The following is a 15,534-nucleotide window of genomic DNA, read 5'->3' as shown; positions in this document are numbered from 1 at the left end:
ATTAAAGATTCGGCTATTTAAAATAGAAATATTTTTAAAAAGGGAATATTCTTTTGAACACGAATAAGTAAAAAAGGATTACAGAGAGATAAAGAGAAAAAAAGGAACACTCATACCAAAGGACATGTTATCTTTGGATATATTCCATTCATTTAACATTCAACAAATACAGATTATCTAACATGTCAGATGTAGACAAAGAGACACAGAAAATAAGTAAGTAATTGTGTTAGAGGATGATAAATGTTATGAAAAAAGAAAAAAGCAGAACAGGGTAACAGAGATTAGGGGCACTGGGAAGGGGGTTGTGATTGGTGCAAAGAAGTCTGGGAGGCTTCACTGAGGAGGTGCTACAGAACAAACATTTGAAAATAGTGGAGTTAACCATTTGGATGCCAGGGAAAGAGCATTCTAGGTAAAAAAGACAACACGGTGATGTAATAAAGTTACAGCTAGGGGCCAGTGTGGTTAAAACCAGACTTTAAAGAGAGAATAGAAAGAATGAGGTGAGCAAGGTGTGAGTGGGAAATAGGGCACATCATGTTGGGTCTTGCGGACCATTCTGAGAATGGTGGCTTTTATTCTGAATTAAATAGAAAACCACTGTAGGATTTTGATTCATTGGAATAAGAACACTCTAGCCACTGTAGTAAGAATAAGAGATTGATCACTGTAGCTCCTAAGAGTTGGTAAAAGGTAACCAGATTCTGATTATATATTTTGAACATGGAACCAACAAGATTTTCTAACAAATGGAATATGAGAGAAAGATGGGATTGAAGGTGATTATTATTTTCTATATAAGCAACCAGAATAGATTTTTTTCCTCTGAAATGGGAGGAAAGTAGGTAGAATGATTTTGAGTAGCAAGTTCAAAAAATTCAGTTTAGACATACTAAGTTTAAGATGTCTCTTAGATACCCAATAGAGATGATCTGTAAAAAGATGTAAATTTGGCAGTGATTGGCATATAGATGGCATATAAAACCAAGGGACCTGATGAGTTCAGGAAGGAATGGGTATGGAGTAGTTGGAATCTCCTGATCCCTGGTGCATCCCAATTTTAGGAGGCTGAGGAAACAAGAAAGGGCCAGCAAAGAAGGGTGAGAAGGAACTACCAGTGAGGTGAGAAGAAAATCAGCACAGAGTGGTATCCTAAGAGTCAAGGAAAGAGGTCAAACAGAGCAACGGTTAGTAAGCTGACAGGAGAGGAAAGTTTGAGAATAGACCCCTGGTTATACTCCACTGACACTAACATATGGAGACAGTATAAGGTATAATGAGGAGCATATATGTGAGAGCAAAGGCTCAGGATGGCTTACTTGAGAAAGAGAATGCTTGAAATAAGTTTTAAGAGCTTTCATTACGGTAAAAGTGTCGTTTTATGTATGTCAAAACTTAAATGTTTTTCTTAATGCCAGCAGGTCTGACTATGTCATTCATGGAGCTCTTTCTTCAAATATTACTAAGAATTTCAAGATGGCAGCAGTAGAGCATTAAACCAAGTGCAGGGCCCTTCTAAGAGTGGACCTCATGTGACTGTAATTGCATGGGACACACACCCATGAAGCTGGCCCCAGAGGCAAAGCATCTCAACTATAACAAATACATGTACTGCTGGTACAGCAGGCTTCCCTAGCTTCTGGTTTCAAAAAAACATTTAACTACTTATCGGAGAATATAAGCAGAAAAAAATAAATGATACAAACGTAAGGAGAATCTGTTAGAATGTAATTTACTTTTTTTTCCCAACTTGCTTTCAAAGCTAAATCAGCATATATGGATCTGAAGTCATTATAGTATGACAGCAAAAAAGGGCAGAAGAGTCATTAAATTTGATAGCACTAATAAAACTACATGAGAAAAGGGAGAGAAAACAGGCTTACTTTTCATTAGTATGCCGACAAAATAAAAAAAACCCCTCCTTCATAGAGCTTTAAAAGTTTTGGTTAACGTTCCTAAATGAACATTTAATATATAAATTCATTTTGGTTCCACCCCATTGACATAAAAAGTGATGCCTGAGTCAGAACACCAAGTATGAATGTGAAAACTACGGCAGGAATCCTCCAGCTTCTCACAGTAATAAAAGAGTATTCTTCCTTAAGCTTCTCAAAATATACGCACACACAAATGTATTCCTCACTAGGCAAACATAGGCAATATCTACTCTTACCAGGCACCATATAGGGTGAACTTGTATTTTTTTTCTCTTTCAAGTATAACTGAAAAGGGAGGCAAGCAACACCTCTTGTTCTATTGAATACACCAAGTCATACCATGACTGCTTTGGAGTATTTTCCCTCCAGGAGTTTGGATAACATTCTTTAGTGAATTCTTATTCTGAGATCTCTTTTTAGCTCAAAGGCTACTCTCTCCTGTGAAGCCTTACCCAATCTTCCCAAGCACAGATAATCATGATTCATCTGTGCCTCCCTGGCTGTGTGCTCCTGTTCACATTACTGTGCTTTTGGTACCGAATGCGGTTAACTTTTTTCAGGCCTGTCCCTGCTGCCAGATGGTGAAATCTGTGACAGCAAAATGAGTCTTCTGAAGTGATACATGCCCAGTGCCTAACAAAGTATGGGAAAATAGCAGGAACATAGAAGTTTGTTGAATGGATACATAAATTGTCAGATAAATGAAACTGGGCTAAACATATCTAGAGGCAGTTCATTGGAAGTGGGCTATTATATTAACAGGGGGTGGACTGTAACTGCTTAGTTTCCCATACCTCTACTTCCTGCTACATTTGCTGTCCACTCTCAATTTCACCACTAGACAATGCCAGCTATTAGGCTATCTTACCTGTCCCTCTAAACTTGGATATTCCATTGCCCTTTGGGGTAAAGTCTCAATGACAGCCAGCAGGCATAGGAGATAAATCAACTGCAGACAGCTAAATGGATTACGGCAGTTCGGTGTAGCCTCATTTCCAGAACTGCTGCTTCAGGGATGAATACAAGTAACAGTCCTTGGTGGGCTATGCATTTAATAGGAAGAAAGTCAACAGAGGTGCCAAAGGCTGGAGGGGGAACTTGGAAATTAATTTAATCAATTTTAGAAAAAGGTCAATCTCCCACATTGGGTAACTTCATCACTCAGCAAGACCTTGAAGTTACAGATTTGCAGGTAGAATCTCAGATTACTTTAAGAGGGACAATGATCTTACACATACACAGCCTCAATTTCATGGTGGGGTGTTGCTGATTTAAAGACAATGTTTGAATTTGTTGTGTTAAGAAAACAACTTTGCAAATGTATTTCAGCAAGTCAGTTAAAGACCCAAATGTTCTGACTCTTATATAATGAGATTGTTTTTTAAAGACTTTATTTATTTATTCATGAGAGACAGAGAGAGGGGGGGGGCAGAGACACACAGGCAGAGGGAGAAGCAGGCTCCATGCAGGGAGCCCGATGTGGGACTGGATTCCGGTCTCCAGGATCACACCCTGGGCTGCAGGCAGCGCTAAACTGCTGCACCACCGGGGCTGCCCATATAATGAGACTTGAATAGAGAAATTAAATTGAGTTAAGTAACGGATAGAAAGGCCTAAGGGAATGGACCTCAACCTATAAAACATTATACCAGAATTATACACTTTCAATTATTTTTGGTTTCCTTATTTATTTATTTATTTATTTATTTATTTATTTATTTATTTTTGAATATTTTATTTATTCATTCATGAGAGACCCAGAGAGAGGCAGAGACATGGGCAGAGGGAGAAGCAGGCTCCCTACAGGAAGCCCAATGTGGAACTCGATCCCAGGACCCTGAGATCACGTCCTGAGCCAAAGGCAGACGCTCAACCACTGAGCCATCCAGGTGCCCCTGGTTTCCTTGTCTAAAATCAATCACGCATTCTTTTGGAGAAAGGTGGTTACTGCTCCCTTTATAACTTAGAATTTGCATTGTGTAGAAAATGAAGTGTAGAGTGAGTAGTAAACACTGCATTTGCAATTTTATCCAATGTTAAAGTATGTGACTGAAATAAACCCACAAATCAATGCTACATGCACTGTAAGTACTTTCTAAGTAATTCTTGATTAAATGATAATCTCACGTTCTTGAAAGTGAAGCTGCATATGAGTGACCTCATTTTCTATAAAACTTTAAAAATGTACAAAAAATATGGGTCATTTGATGGGAAAATTCAACTCTATCCATTTGTTCTAAAAAAATTAAAAACACTTTTTTTAAAAAACATGTTTTAAAGTAGCAATATTTTGATATTTGAGGATATTAAATACGTACCCATATAAGAAAAAAAAATAATACGATTGTGTTGTTTACAAACTGATACTGGTAAGATTGGAAAGTGACTAATTTTACAAGTTAATCCTAGATAGTGAGGTGGGGGGATAGGGTTACTTCTGCTGGGCAGTATTACATGGTAAATAGTAGGTATTAATTTGGTTTTATTTAGATAACTCATATAGCCTAGACAATTTTAAACAAAATAAAAATGATCTAAACTGTCAAGACAGACTCACAGCAGTTATGTGAAGAAATATGCAGCACTGTTTACTGTGCACCAGACTCAGTGCCAAATGCTTTACTGTCAGAACCCTTAGACATATTACTAATTTTTATTATTATTTAATGGGTCTGCCTATGCACATATGTTGTTAAGGCACCGAACAAAGTATTTCTTATTGTTGTTGCTGAAAATTTATCAATGTTCTGACTCACTGGTTAAAATATCCAACATATCCAAAGTATAAGCAGAGTATTAATTAAGTATCCAAAATACACTGATGCTATATAATACTGGGTCCTGGGACATTCCTTTTTTATTTTACAGGAGAAAAGAATGCCAATCTGGGAGACACTCATTTCAATGTGTAAGAGAGAAATTTTAAACAGAGCCCGCACTATGGCTTCCTGCTTGCTCAGCATCCAAGACTCGTACTTTTCCCCAGCAGCATCAACCCTACTATTTTGCTTTTCTGCTCTGTTTCTGGTCTATGGAATGTCTGCTATGTTCTGGAGCCCATCTTTGCCATGCTTGGTTTCCTGTTTTTTTTTTTTTTTTTTTTGTTACATTTTATCTATAATTGCTAGGTTTTAAGCAGACAAGGTGGTCTGAAGCATGACTTTACAGTACCATTCTAACTAAAAGTCTCAGAGCTGTCCCCTAAACATTTAAATATGTAATATTCCATCTGGATACAGCCACAAGCACAGAGCTTTTATGAATAGAAATTATTAAAATGTGCCACTGAAGTGCAAAGGCTGTGCCTTATTGCCCTTTGTATATTTAACATTGTTTTCAACACATAAGGCATTCGGTGAATAGTGTAGGTGGGTGGGAAAGTGATTAGCACTGCCATTTTTGAAGAATGGTTATATAAAAGCATCACTAAATCACTGATGCACATATAAAGATCTAGAATATAGAAATATAGATAGGAACCAGAAGACTTTGAGAGTATGTAAGTTCCCATAAGCCAACCTCCAAGTATCCAAGGTGACTGCACACATAAATCTGAGATACCAGGGTCTCTAACCATAGTCATTTGTGACCGTGAAAGCAGACTGGACTCAGGATAAGGTCATGCAAATGCAAATGTAAGATCATATATATATATTTTTTTTTACTTAGAGATTATGGTAACATTCAAATATTGCTTTTTTAAAGATTTTATTTATTTATTCATGAGAGACAGACAGAGAGAGAGAGAGAAAGAGAGAGAGAGAGAGAACAGAGACACAAGCAGAGGGAGAAGCAGGCTCCATGCAGGGAGCCTAACATGGGACTCGATCCCGGGTCTCCAGGATCAGGTCCTGGGCTAAAGGCAATGCTAAACCGCTGAGCCACCTGGGCTGCCCCTCAAATATTGCTTTTAAAGGTAGTTAGATTCATAGTTAAACATTTATCATTTGCCTATAAACCTTTGATAAGTTACTAAGAGTAGTGCATACAGACACATCTCATGAGCTTGGCCTTTCCATGATAAGCTGTTTTCTTTATTAAGAACAAGATATAAATTATCTTGCAGTCCCTAGACTCATATCTTATCCTATATAAATTCTCAAAAATGTCATTTCAATGACTTCATCCCATTTCCTGAGTAGTCTAAATTATCTCTGAAGCCACCAGTAGGCTAAAATAATAAGTGTAAGTTATGACATCAAAACTTATGGTTGCCCAAACATCATGAATCTGAGAAAAAATTTAAAATTTGGACATTTTGAACAACTAAATGAAAAATACACTAGAAAATATAAGTCCTAGTTCAAAGAAGAACTCTAACAGCCATTGCTTATTGAGCACTTACTGAATTTACTATGCTAAGTGGTTTATACATACTGATGGTCAGAAACAGGACTGAAGAGATGGGACTATCGGCTACAGAGGCTAGATCACAGACCTAGTGATGCAGGAGAGGAGCACTAAAACCATGTCTACCTAAGCCCAGGTGCTAGTTCCCTAACTTTGTATAGGAAGTCCCAGCATAAGGTGCCTCAGAATAGTGGCTAATATGCCATTCTCCAGAGGGGAAGAGCCAAAAAAATTTTCACTCAACTTTATAAAGTGCTGAGGATAGAGGTTAGTCAGATTTCTTTTTTTTTTATATTTTATTTATTTATTCATGAGAGAGACACACACAAACAGAGGCAGAGAAACAGGCAGAGGAGAAGCAGGTCCATGCTGGCAGCCTGATGTGGGACTCGTTACCAGGACTCCAGGATCATGCCCTGGGCCGAAGGCAGGCGCTAAACTGCTGAGCCACCCAGAGATACCCGGTTCGTCAGATTTCTACTTAGAATTATCTTATTCAAATTCTTAACGTAACTCTTTGACATCAGAGTTTGACATCTCTGGAAGTAGCTTTTAAATTACACGGTGGTCTTCTAGCATACAGTAATCCCCAATCCACCTAAGCTATAGCTTTGGTTTTTTACTTTGTATATGATGTCACTGGAAATTTTAATGTAGAATTTAAGTGCTAATTTGTGTGACATCAGCACAGGTGGTTTTTAATGCATCTTGTGAATGTGTATTCGTTTTGTCCACAACAGAAAGACATGTGGTATTGCTTTTTAAATTGATCTTTAAAAGACTTGAATACAATGACATTCAACACTTGCATTTATGAGATTGTATCTCCTAGAATGGTAAACAAATCAGTGTTAGATTTCTTTGTTTCATTTAAAAAAAAATTCCATCCGGGAATCTCTAGACATTCTAATTTAGTATTATTAGATTATGTCACATTATGTGACATTGTACTGTGTTATTCAAAATAAAGTAATTCAGACAACTATCAGCAAGAAGAGAAAGTCAGAAATCAAATATAAAATCTCATTCTTTCTATAGGGAAATTTCAAGATAACTTGCCTAATATTAGTATCAAGCCATTTAAGGCTTGATTCTAACTATATACTTTAAGTTATAAAGCAAGAGTTCTTTAGAATCAGAGATTTTTTAAAAAAACTTTATTATGACAATTAAAGACCAAATATAGCAAGAAGCTAGAAAAAATACAGTTTATAATATGGACAAAACTAAAAAGCACCTAAATTTAATGCTAAACATACCTATGAAAAAATTTTTTTAAATTATTTTATTCTGTTTAAAGCTACATCATAAGTTATAATTGAAGACAGTTATAGAATCCCTTAAACAGAAAAGATGAGATATAAAAGTGTACAAGAACTGACAGCACGCTTGAATTATCACCAAGGGACTGAAGTTGGGGGTTAGAGAAATGGATAGTTAAGCAGATAACCAGAGATTTGGGACAGCAATGTGCAGTTAGTTCACAGCTCAGCCCCACTGCTTGCTGGAAATGATTTCTCATAACACAGGGAAGAAACAGGCATTGTAAGTTTGAGGAAGGGCAGGCACAGGCTCTCTCCTTACTACAAGCTCCATGCAGACAGGGACTGCATTTTTTCTGTGTATCTGTGTCTCTCTGGTGTCCCAGAAACTGTCCGACATGAGGGTAAATGATAAGGATTTGTTGGAAGTGAGAAAGGAAGAGAGGGATGAAAACTCAGATTCCATCAAAACACACCATGGCTCTCATTTTCTTCCACTATTAATAAGGGGATTGGACTAAACTATTTCATGGGCTTCTTTCAATTTTAATCATTCCTAATTCTAATTCTAAATAAGTATTTTTTTCCTGATAAAAAGAATCTGAAGGCAGGGGGATAAGACATCTCTAGGGACACAGGAAAGAAAAAGCTGCCCTGAAACACTGTAACCACATGTACATCCAAAAGGATTTTAAATTTAAGGAAAGATTAGAGACAAAATACAGAATTATAGTTAAGTTAGAACATTGGCAAGTCGGAGATTCAACTACAGTTAGACTACTCAATGATTATGATTGGCAAAGTTTAGTAAGAAAGGTAAATAACTGCAGATAGCGTCACATCTTTAAATATTACTCTACTAGTACTGAGGCATAGTGATTTGCCCTCATGGTAATAATTTATAGTGATTAGAAACATGATACTTGACAGTTGGCAAAGAAGTTTGCTTTTGACAAAATGTGACTATATTCGGAAATGGGGTCTTTAAAGAAGTAGTTAAGTAAAAATGAGGTCACTAGGATGGGTCATTAAGACTGATGTCCTTATTAAAAGAGGGTATTTTGAGCGGCTTTAAAAACAGGTACAGAGGAAAGGCCATCTGAAGACACAGGGAAACGATAGCCACCCACAAGACAAGGAGAGAAGCCTCAGAAAAAAATCAACCCTGCAGACACCTTGATCTCGGACTTTGAACCTCCAGAACTGTGAGAAGATTTATTTCTTTTATGTCACTCAATCAATGGTGCTTTGTTATGGTGGCTCCCACAAACGATTACACACCTCCACAAACTCTACTTGGAAATCTCTTTCATGATTTATTTCTGGCGTAAGAGCCTGCTTAGTTTTCAGAGTTAAATATGAAACGGGTCAAAACATTAATAATATATGATATTAAGGCAGCCTATAGTTTTAGTTTAGTTTTTATCACTGATAAATTAGAAGGCAGACCATAATAGATCACAATAAAGTATCATATTCTAGAACCTATAATCAACACGAAACTCCACAAAGGATTATTCTAACAATGAGGGTGTAACAATGAGGTGAGAAACCACCTGGCCCCATACTCAGAGACTTAATCCCTGCTATTCATATAAACTTTCTAATATAAAACTCAAAGTACAGACTATTAAATGAAAACTATTGATAAGTCCTACTTACTGAACATCCTTCAGGATGAAGAACATCCTTCAACAGTAGTCAGGATTATGCACAATGTGCTAAGTGATGGCAACTGTGATAAAGATGTAACAGTAACCCAAAAGTCTACTAGAAGGCACTAAGACATTTAGAAATGTGCTCAACTATATCCAACTTACACTATTCCTCTCTCTCGGCCGCAACCAAGGGTATTGTGCATAGTTATAAGACTCAAAAGATAAAAGGAATGTGAAGATATCATTTTTCCAACTATACTAATCCCAGCCTATACCACCATCACCCTTCCTCCTCATAATCCCCATTTTGCCATCAGGGTCTCTCTCCTGGTCATGGTGATTTTACTGTCCCTGTAGCTAACCCAGCCTCTCAGCTCCTTATCCACTCCTCCCAAAGAACTGTGTTCTCCACCCTACCTGTGCAACTCACCCTCACAAAAAGACATTAGAAGTTGTCATTAACAATAAATGCATCCCTCCACAAACTCAATTTCTAGTATCCCTTCTCTGGCCACAACCAGCTTTCTTTATAGTTTGTACCCCTCCCCAGTTCCCCAATATGAATGATTTCTTAGCTCCACTGCTGTATCCCATTCATTGACTTCTAACATCATTTTATTGTCTGTCCCTCATCTCTGAGATCCTCATATCTTCCTTTACCCGGTCTCAATGTCACATGCATTCATTATTATAGGTCTCTTTTATTTCTGTAACTCCCTTGCCTCTCTCTTACTCCATTATATATGCTTGGTTCAATTCAACTTTTCAATGCACTCCTCATCTTCAGTAAAGCAACTCAACATGGGTGAAGAAAAACATTCACATTGGCCTTTCTCACTTTAAATTTATGAGCAGTGACCTCAAGTGGGCTCTCCAGAATGTCCTGTGGTCTTCTTGTACATTCCTAGTTTAACTCACCCATTTCTAGACTACATTTCCTGCCACTTCTCTCCCCCAAATCTCCAAATCGTCTTCCTTCTTCTCATCTTCAGTTGATGACCTTGCTCCTTATTTCATTGAGAAAGCAGAGGCAATCAAAAAGAGAATCTAATGATTGTCAAATGCAAATCTACAAACCTACCTTTCTGTTAGAACAGATGAACTCTTTATCCTCCTACCCAAGATCAACTGTTGCACTTTTACACTGGATCCCATCCCATCCCCTACCTGGTACTCTCCCACTTTACAAGATCATTCCCATTAGCAGAGAAACAAATTGAATTTGTCCTTCTCCTTATAAAACCATTATCTGATTCCACATTCTGTTTCCAGGTACTGCCCCCATTTGCTTAGTCCTAAAACCTTAGATTCCTGTCACTATAAGCCCTTCTCTTTCTCTTATATTCCACATATCCAATCCATTAGCACATCCTGTTGGTTCTTCCCAAATATATTCAGAAACCAGTTACTTCTACCTCCACCTTTATACCTTTGTTCAAGTCATCATTATCCCCCATTTAGATTACTGAAATACACTTCTGAACTCCTCTATAATTTATTCTTCATAATTTCACCTATAATTATTATATAATGTAAGTCATATTACAGCAGTATAATTATCAAAACCTTCAATGGTTTCCCATCTCACTTGGAGTAAAAGCCAAGTCCTTACAAAGGACTTTCAAGTATCTATGTGATTTAAGCCCCTTGCCCCTGCCTCTACCCCAACCTCACCTCCTACCTCTTATTTGGCTGAATTGTTTCAACAACACTGGTATCCATGCTATTCCTCAAATATGACTAGAACATGGAAATCTCTATAGCTCATGTGTTTCTGTCCCCTTTTCTGATGGTATCTTCCAAAGGGAGTAGCATTATTTACTGCATCACATTTACATTGGTTCTCTTCTCAAAAAACACCCCATTTATGGCACTTTTCTGACCTTCTCCACATAAAACATCACCTCTGCTGTTTATACTCTCCCATCCCTCTGTCTCCCCTTGACCTTGCTTTACCTTTTTCATGGCACTTATTACCATGGGACATATTATGTATTTATTGCTTGTCTAGTGTCTGTCTCTTACTACTTGCAATCTGGCAAGAGCTTTATTTTGTTCATTGACTCACCAATGCCTAGAATAGTGCCTGGTGCATATTACACACTCAATAAATATTTGCTGAATGAATGAACCAGTATTATCATCAGTATCATTATCAGCATTATCTTTATTATCTAAATGCCCAGGCCAAAATGGTTGGTGCAGAGCAACTGCATTCTAAGACTCTAAGTGAAACACGGTCTAAAATAGGCTGACCTTGCTGGTAGGAGGACTTAGAAAAACATAGCCAGCACTTACTGGAAACACTGATGTGCACTTTACTTGCTAAGGCCAGAAGAGGAAAATCATTTCATGCCTCAAGAATTGAGGTTTTAACCAAAACTAGTTGAAGATGGTCACAAGCAGATTTTATTCCTTAACAGAGCACTTCTATTAGAAGAGCTTTGTATTATTCTATTTCATCACTGAATCCACAAAAAAGGTCTATGAATAATCAATAGAAGAAAAAGCTGAAAAAAAGGGAGAACTGTGATTTTCCTAAATCAGTGATTTAAAATCTTCTATCATGGTTTGCTGTTGTTATTTTGCATGTTATATTCCACAGGGTTTTCTTTTTTCTTATCTTAGAACTATTTCTCTATCAGTTTCTTCTCAAGTAGAAAGAGAAAATTTACCCAAATGATAATTTGAATAACCTAGTCAACAGGGATCCAAAGTAAAATAAATTTCAAACTCTTATCATTTTGAAGCAAACTTATTACCTAGATGACCTCTTCCTTTCTTCCTTTAGAAGATGCATGCATTAGTGTTCATCACTTTTCCAAAGGAAACAGAATTCTAACATCATATTAAAATGTACAGATTTAGAAAGAGAACATGCATGTGAAGAGTAAAAAGTTGTATAACAATACAAGCCAATGTGTAGTACATAAGAAAATGGGCATGAAGGAATATTAAATAAACGAATGTAAAATTAATAAGTCAGACTCTAAATAACACAAAGACCTAAGACTTAATGTGTCAGTTTGGTAACATTTCAGCATATCTACTTCTCAGAGTAAAAATACAAATTTGCATAGAGACAGAAATTTGAGCAGAATAAAAATGTAACTCAAAAAAAGGTCTAAGTCTAGAAAAATAAAACCTATAAAATGATCTAAATACTCACCCTCACTTGCTTTAAGACTTTATTCTATACTCTACTTCTATAGGTCCTTATTTTTTTTACTTCCATTTATTATGAACACAATAGTTTGTAATTCTTTTTAACTATGCCTTCTGAATTTAAGACTTACAGTAAAAAAAAATTCTGCAATAGAATATATTAATATTTTAAAATCTATTTAGAAAGTTAGATAAATGTCATGAAACATTAAAAGCAGTACAAGGCTTTAGAGATCTGTAATCTTTGGGAAAAAATTAATTAAATACGAAGAGACTAATTAATTACAAACAAATGGAAGCAATGCATGCAACTTAAATTAAGTGTCTAAATACTGACAATTAGAAACAGCAGGTAGAGGGACACCTGGGTTGGCTTCAGCTCAGGTTCAACTCTTGGTTTCAGCTCAGGACATGATCTCGGGGTCATGGGACCAAATCCTGCAACAGGCTCCATGCTCAGCAGAGGTCTGCTTAAGCATTCTCTCCCTCTCCTTCTGCCCTCCCCACCCCCTTTCAAATAAATAAATTAAATCTATAAATAAAAGAAATGGGGGGTTGGGAGTGAAATTCTGTGCTGATTGCTTCAACTCAGATATTAATCTTAAATTTTGAGTATTTACTTTGCCAAAATAAAAAAAAAATAGGAAAGGTCCCCACCATATGCAGTCAACTTACTTTACAGTGATCATACTGGAGCTGTAAGGCTGGGACATCCCCTCCAATGGGCATTTGATTTTGAAGCTCTTCATCTTTAATATTCAGCCATTTGATCAGTTCTTCTAAGGATGTCAGCAACCTGTTCCACTTCTCAGCACTGGCCTCCAAATGGGCCCTGTTGAGAGACAGCACTGACCACATTTAGAAACTTGAACTGTGTTAAAAAAAATTATATATCTTCCCTTAGGCTCATAATCTTGTATGACCAACTAATGTTCACATCCAAGAGAGCCGGACTCTTTTTTAATAAAAAGAAATCAAGGCACCTGGGTGGCTTAGTGGTTGAGCATCTGCCTTTGTCTCAGGATGTGATCCCAGGGTTCTGGGATCAAGTCCTACATCAGGCTCCCCGCAGGGACCTTGCTTCTCCCTCAGCATATGTCTCTGCCTCTCCCTCTGTGTCTCTCATGAATAAATAAATAAAATCTTTTAAAAATATATAAAATAAATGAAAAAGAAAAGATCCTGTAAGAAACAGTTAATTTGAAGATGAAATATGCAGATATGCTGGTAATATCTATCAAAATTTACAATAGGTAACTACACTCCACAAAGGCATAAATATGAGGCTTTCAAGAATGTCTGTGATAAAATATAAAATTATAAAAGCAAATTTCAGTAGCTTATGTAAGTATATATACATACTCAAATATAATTTTTTCTCCTTTCATCCATATACATGAAGAAAGAGGGGTAGAGAGAGGAAAAGAAGCAACTATATGCATATAACATGTTTAGAAAGATACATACTAGATGGGGTAACTACAGAAAACACAGTAAATAATTACTAATATCTTAATTTCCCTTAGAACTCAATAAATTACTGAAAGCAGAATATCACCAGCATTCACCTCAAAGTTGGGAAGCAATCACCCATTGCTCAGCTAGAACGCTATTTGGCTTCAAGCTGATTGGTGTCCAGTGACAAATGTCTACTGGGAATACAAAACAACTGGGCAAAAACCATTGATTACAGTACTTCATACTCTGGTTTAAAGGTGAGGTCTTTTTCAGTAACAATTTCTGCTTTTAGAACAGAAAAGTATCTTCAGATTCTTAAATTATGAACTTTATAATCAGGAAACCATGCTTCAGAAATACAATTTTATCTGATGAAGATTCCAATAAGAGTAAAAGCTCTTGAGAATAGAAATGAAAATAAAAGCACAAATCTGGGGCCCTAAAGAAAGGGCACATACCCAGCCTCAAGCCTACACTTCATGGGCTGGAATTGAAAGGAGAGATCAGATCAATAACTCCATGCACTGCAAGAGTCAGTGTTTACCCAACCCTGTACCACCCCAGTGGGCAGATGGTGAATGTGGACTTAAGTGTGCTTGATCTTTCAGAATGAGAGGTGGAGGGATGATGGAAACAGATCTTAGGTTTGTTACACACTGGCTTCCAAAGACTAAAGCCAATGATGGCAAAAGATGATTCATTTGGGGCAACCTCAGGTGCAAGAAACCTCTGTTGTCCAGGCTTCACATCCTCTCAGTTAGCTGTGACCTTGACATTGGCATTAGGATCCCCTCTTCCACAAAACTGCTCCTCCTCTGAGTAATAGACGAATCAACAAGGGACACCCATTACTGTCCCTCAGCCCTATCAGCGGAGCTGATAGCTCCACTATAGTTAATTCAAACAAGTATTTTTCCATTGAGCACATTAGGTGGTATTCCAGCAATAGACATTCAACAATATCCTAAGTCCTTGTTTAAGAGTTCATAATGCTCTCAGAGGAACGATTTGATCTCTAGTTCATAAAATAATGACCATGGTCTATCAGCCAATATTCTTGGCTAAAAAAAATAAATAAATAAAAATGGAGTTCTGCATATCTCTAAAATACCACATACTAGCATTTAGTCACATACAAAAGGCCAGTTGTCCTGCAATCTATTTATAGCTCCATTGTCAGCTGGCTAATATAAAACAAACTATTCAAACCCTAAAATGCTATGTCTTATTCAAAAGAACTCAATATGAAATAATAAAAAATAATTTGTAAATACAGAAAGAAGTTTGAGGTATTTTATAATTCTTTGAGAATTGTACAATTAAAAAGTTTGTTATATTCTCTAGCATTTATAATCTTTTCTATTCACTCTACAGGTGCTATGACTGACCTCACTTTACAAAATTTTGCTTTAATGAGACCCAGATTCTGCCTGAGTGCCAGCTTTTCTGTGTTCATATTGATTAATTTTAGGCCAAATATATAATTACCTATCTGTGATAAACAGTAATTTTACTTGTCACAGAGCAGAACCAAATAATTTCAATTATATTAACTGAAAACTCTGCCGGTTACAAATTATTTTGCCATAAATATATTCCACTAAGGTGCTGCAATTTCTCTCTAGTATTTTTTTAAATATTTTATTTATTTATTAATGAGAGACACAGAGAGAGAGAGAGAGAGAGAGAGAGAGAGAGAGA

General features: G+C 36.7%; 1 protein-coding gene across 12 annotated transcripts in view; it reads right to left on the bottom strand.

The window, feature by feature from the left end:
- Positions 1-15,534, bottom strand: part of UTRN (utrophin) — a 497,949-nt gene that overhangs the window by 123,430 nt on the left and 358,985 nt on the right. For all 12 annotated transcript variants that reach the window (XM_072826596.1, XM_072826601.1, XM_072826576.1 and 9 more), the window contains one exon: positions 13,051-13,207. In XM_072826596.1, the coding sequence (XP_072682697.1) occupies positions 13,051-13,207 (157 nt within the window). The remainder of the gene's footprint in view (positions 1-13,050; positions 13,208-15,534) is intronic.

Source organism: Canis lupus, chromosome 1, assembly GCF_048164855.1.
Source record: "Canis lupus baileyi chromosome 1, mCanLup2.hap1, whole genome shotgun sequence".
Taxonomy (NCBI): Eukaryota; Metazoa; Chordata; class Mammalia; order Carnivora; family Canidae; genus Canis; species Canis lupus.
This window is presented reverse-complemented; position numbering and strand designations above follow the sequence as displayed.